Here is a 3,309-nt window from a genome sequence, read left to right as displayed (position 1 = left end):
AGTGTTTTTAATTAAAAACACTGATCATTTATTGAAAAGTATGTAATAATTTCATATTCAAAGTCCAGAAGTTTGAATTCTGACTATGACCGGACTTTTCCTTTAAGCAGGTCTTACCTAAAGCCAAACACCAACACACACATTTTAACATGGAGAAAGTGAGATTTTCAAGTGGTGACTCCTTTAAAAACCCCTTTTTGTTTACACCCACAAAAAGACATCAAGAGATCATGGATCCAGACAAGGTAAAAAAGGATCATTACTAATCTGGTTTGGGGTGTTATTTAAAGTTGTTGGAAGCTTTTCTGTTTGCAAATAAACTTATATTAAAGATTCCCTTAGTGAGGCTCATTTTGTAGAAAATGAAGGGCAGTGGACTCTCTAGGTTTCTGTTAATATGCAAAGTTTAAAATCTGTCAGTGCTGGTGTTATATTGTTGCTACATGTACATAATTAAGATGGTAAGATTAAACTAACAGAACTTATACAAGCTAATAAGAACATGACATAAAAATTCCAAATGGTTGATGGTCATACAAACAGTATCACTATTACATCAATATGGCCTGCCATCTTCGATGCCATATTTTTTTTTTATAAAATCAATCTTATTATTGAGATACTATTTTGTAACTTTATATCTTATATCCTTTTCGAAGAGCCAAACTGCCCGACACCCATAGGCAAACCAACTGCCTCATGAGGTGTCTAAAATGCCGCAATAAAACAAACAACAAAAAACCAAGAACACAGAAGACATCTAAGTGGAACTCCTATGGTTCCAACTAAGGACCCCTCCAAATGAGCCACCTTCCCCCTGAGCATTCATACAGTATTGCTTGCTGCTTTACAGCATAATGTGGACTCAACTCTGGGTGCAATTGTTTCTTCATCAGATATTACTAAGAAAAAAGTATATTTGACAAGTTTTAGTTAGTCCTGAAGCGATTTGAAGACTCGTTAAGGTTGTTTAAGGGTTCCACTGACAGCAATAACAACCCAAATCATACCAAAAAAGTTAAAAAAACAATCCACTGGACTTTGTTTTCTAAGTTTGAAGACGTTTTGCTTCGCACCTAGGAAGCTTTTTAAATTCAAAATTGTAGAAATAGTGTTAAGTTCAAGGCTTTACAAAACCTTATTTTTCAATTTGCAAGTTTCGCTTGCTGGATGGGACGCAAAATGTCTTCAAACTTGAAAACAAAGTCCAGTGGATTGTTTTTTAACTTTTTTGAAATGACTATGATCTGGATGACTGAGAATCTTCACCAGCAAACCCAAATCATAATCAACAAAGACAGTGTTAGCAGACTTTACTGTTAAACTGTGGTTTCGTTCTTCCAAGGGCCAGTCCGTATATTTCCTGTAGCATCGGAACCAAAGAGGCCATCTTCTTGCAGACTCCTGTTTCGACCAATGACTCCTCGCCGGCCAATGGTGGAATGCTGTCGAGGCAAGGTGTTTCTTGGGAAGCCTCTTTGCTCCGTGTCAAGATCCTCTGTCTTTGATGTGCCACAGTAGGTTTGGGGGTCTTGTTCACATTGTGATGTAAAGGGATCAGATTCACAACAGGCTGCATTACAAGAGGGATTCACTGAACCATACTTATGCCACTGGCAGGAATGGAGCCCTTGAGAAGGCAGGAGAAGGCTGTGACAGGAATTTATACTATCGTACATGTTGTGAACATGCCCATGGCAGGAAGTCACTGAGTCCTGTGCACTCTGGCAGGAGGTTTGGCGTTGTAAGGTGTGGCAGGAAGTGATCTGCTTATCCAAGTTCGGGCTAGGACAAGGAAGCTGAAGATCTGGAAGCGGGCTATTGGAACCCAATGATGTTCCTTCCAGATGATGTGAAGGCAGAGGGCTGTCCCTGTGGGAAGAATGCACACTTCCATCCATACTTAGGGAAGTCATATGTGAGCGGTAGTCCTGTAGGCAAGGGCGTGGACGGTTAAAAGAGCGTGACTTTGCTCTTTCAGTAAGGCATCTCTGCAGGGGAAGAGTTGGACGTGGGAGATCATCAGGTAGTGAATGTGGACGTGGTGAGGATAATGGTTCAATAAGAGACGGAATAGGGGATGCTGGACTCATTACAGCCACACAACATGGACCTGTGTTACTTGGACTTGGGCTATGAGGAGGTGGCGTCATTTTGTCGAAGGAACTCTGCAAAAGATGTGAAGAAAGCAGCAGCTGCTTGCCTGAACACGGAGAGCTGAGATGGCAGTGCGGCTGCTGGCTCTGACTTTGGCCATCAGTATTTCCATCCTCTATCTTGGTTTTGGAATGGCAACACACCCACCAACGATTCCACACATCATCCCGTTTGGCGCAGTGCTGGATAAGAAGGAACAGGCCCAGAGTGACACAAAAGGCCCCATAAAGGCAGCTGAATATCATATCCAGGAAATATCCCTGTGATACAGCCAATGCCCCTAAAGTCCACGTTGCCAGGAACAGAAACAGTGTGAAGAAGGTGGCTCTGAGTTGCGATTTAAAAGAGTGTTCGTTGGCAAGAACAGATACTCCAGTAGAAAATGGAAGGCAGTCTCCACTGGATCTCGAAGCTCCACCACCGCCACTCTGACAATGATGGTTTGACTCACTGGATGACAACATCTGCTGATCCTCATTTAGAAGGCACAATTCATACTTCCTCTCCGGGTGGCGCTTTAGCTGGATGTAGGTAATCAAAAAGTATGTGAACATGACTAAGACCAGAAGACCCACTGGGGCATAAAAGCCTCCCAGACTAGGTTCCCATGCCATCCAGCAACTGAAAATAGTAGACAGGAATATCAGACTTATTTCTATCTTACAAATATTAAATAATCAATGAAGTATAAACTGAATCCATACTTACTACAAGGCTCCGTCTCTGCTGCCGTAGTTATCTATGCCAAAGCCAGCGGTAATGGCTACAACTATCAAAGGTATTCCATCACTCACAAGATAATATCTGCCAAAAAAATGAAAAGGTTACTAAATGAAATTAAATACCTTACACCCGGGTTGAGCCATAGCTTCTCCTGAGGGCTAGTTTCCTGCAACCTCTTAATTGTTTCCATGTTATAAAACTTGAGTTGTGTAATTATTAAGAGGACTCCGGAGAAGTTGACTACAGAAGCCCAGGGCAGTTGTGTCCCTCCGATACTTTTTCACAGTGGTTTTCTCAAGAAAACAAGTTAACTTTATCATTATCTAAAGGTATCAAAGCAGGTTTTTCGTGATAATGAGATGATTTGTGTAGTGTCAAAACTGATTACATCCTTCAATACCACAACAGCAGGAGATGATTTATAAGTCA

General features: G+C 41.4%; 1 protein-coding gene across 1 annotated transcript in view; it reads right to left on the bottom strand.

The window, feature by feature from the left end:
* Positions 1-70: 70 nt before the first annotated feature.
* Positions 71-3,309, bottom strand: part of LOC107091583 (adhesion G protein-coupled receptor A1-like) — a 30,303-nt gene continuing 27,064 nt past the window's right edge. Inside the window, exons 5-6 of the mRNA XM_015385587.1 lie at positions 2,866-2,961; positions 71-2,778 (exon numbers count right to left, since the gene is read on the bottom strand). Of these exons, the coding sequence (XP_015241073.1) occupies positions 1,320-2,778; positions 2,866-2,961 (1,555 nt within the window). The 3' untranslated portion in view covers positions 71-1,319. The remainder of the gene's footprint in view (positions 2,779-2,865; positions 2,962-3,309) is intronic.

Source organism: Cyprinodon variegatus, unplaced genomic scaffold (assembly GCF_000732505.1).
Source record: "Cyprinodon variegatus isolate N-32 unplaced genomic scaffold, C_variegatus-1.0 Scaffold344, whole genome shotgun sequence".
NCBI classification, from domain to species: domain Eukaryota; kingdom Metazoa; phylum Chordata; class Actinopteri; order Cyprinodontiformes; family Cyprinodontidae; genus Cyprinodon; species Cyprinodon variegatus.
This window is presented reverse-complemented; position numbering and strand designations above follow the sequence as displayed.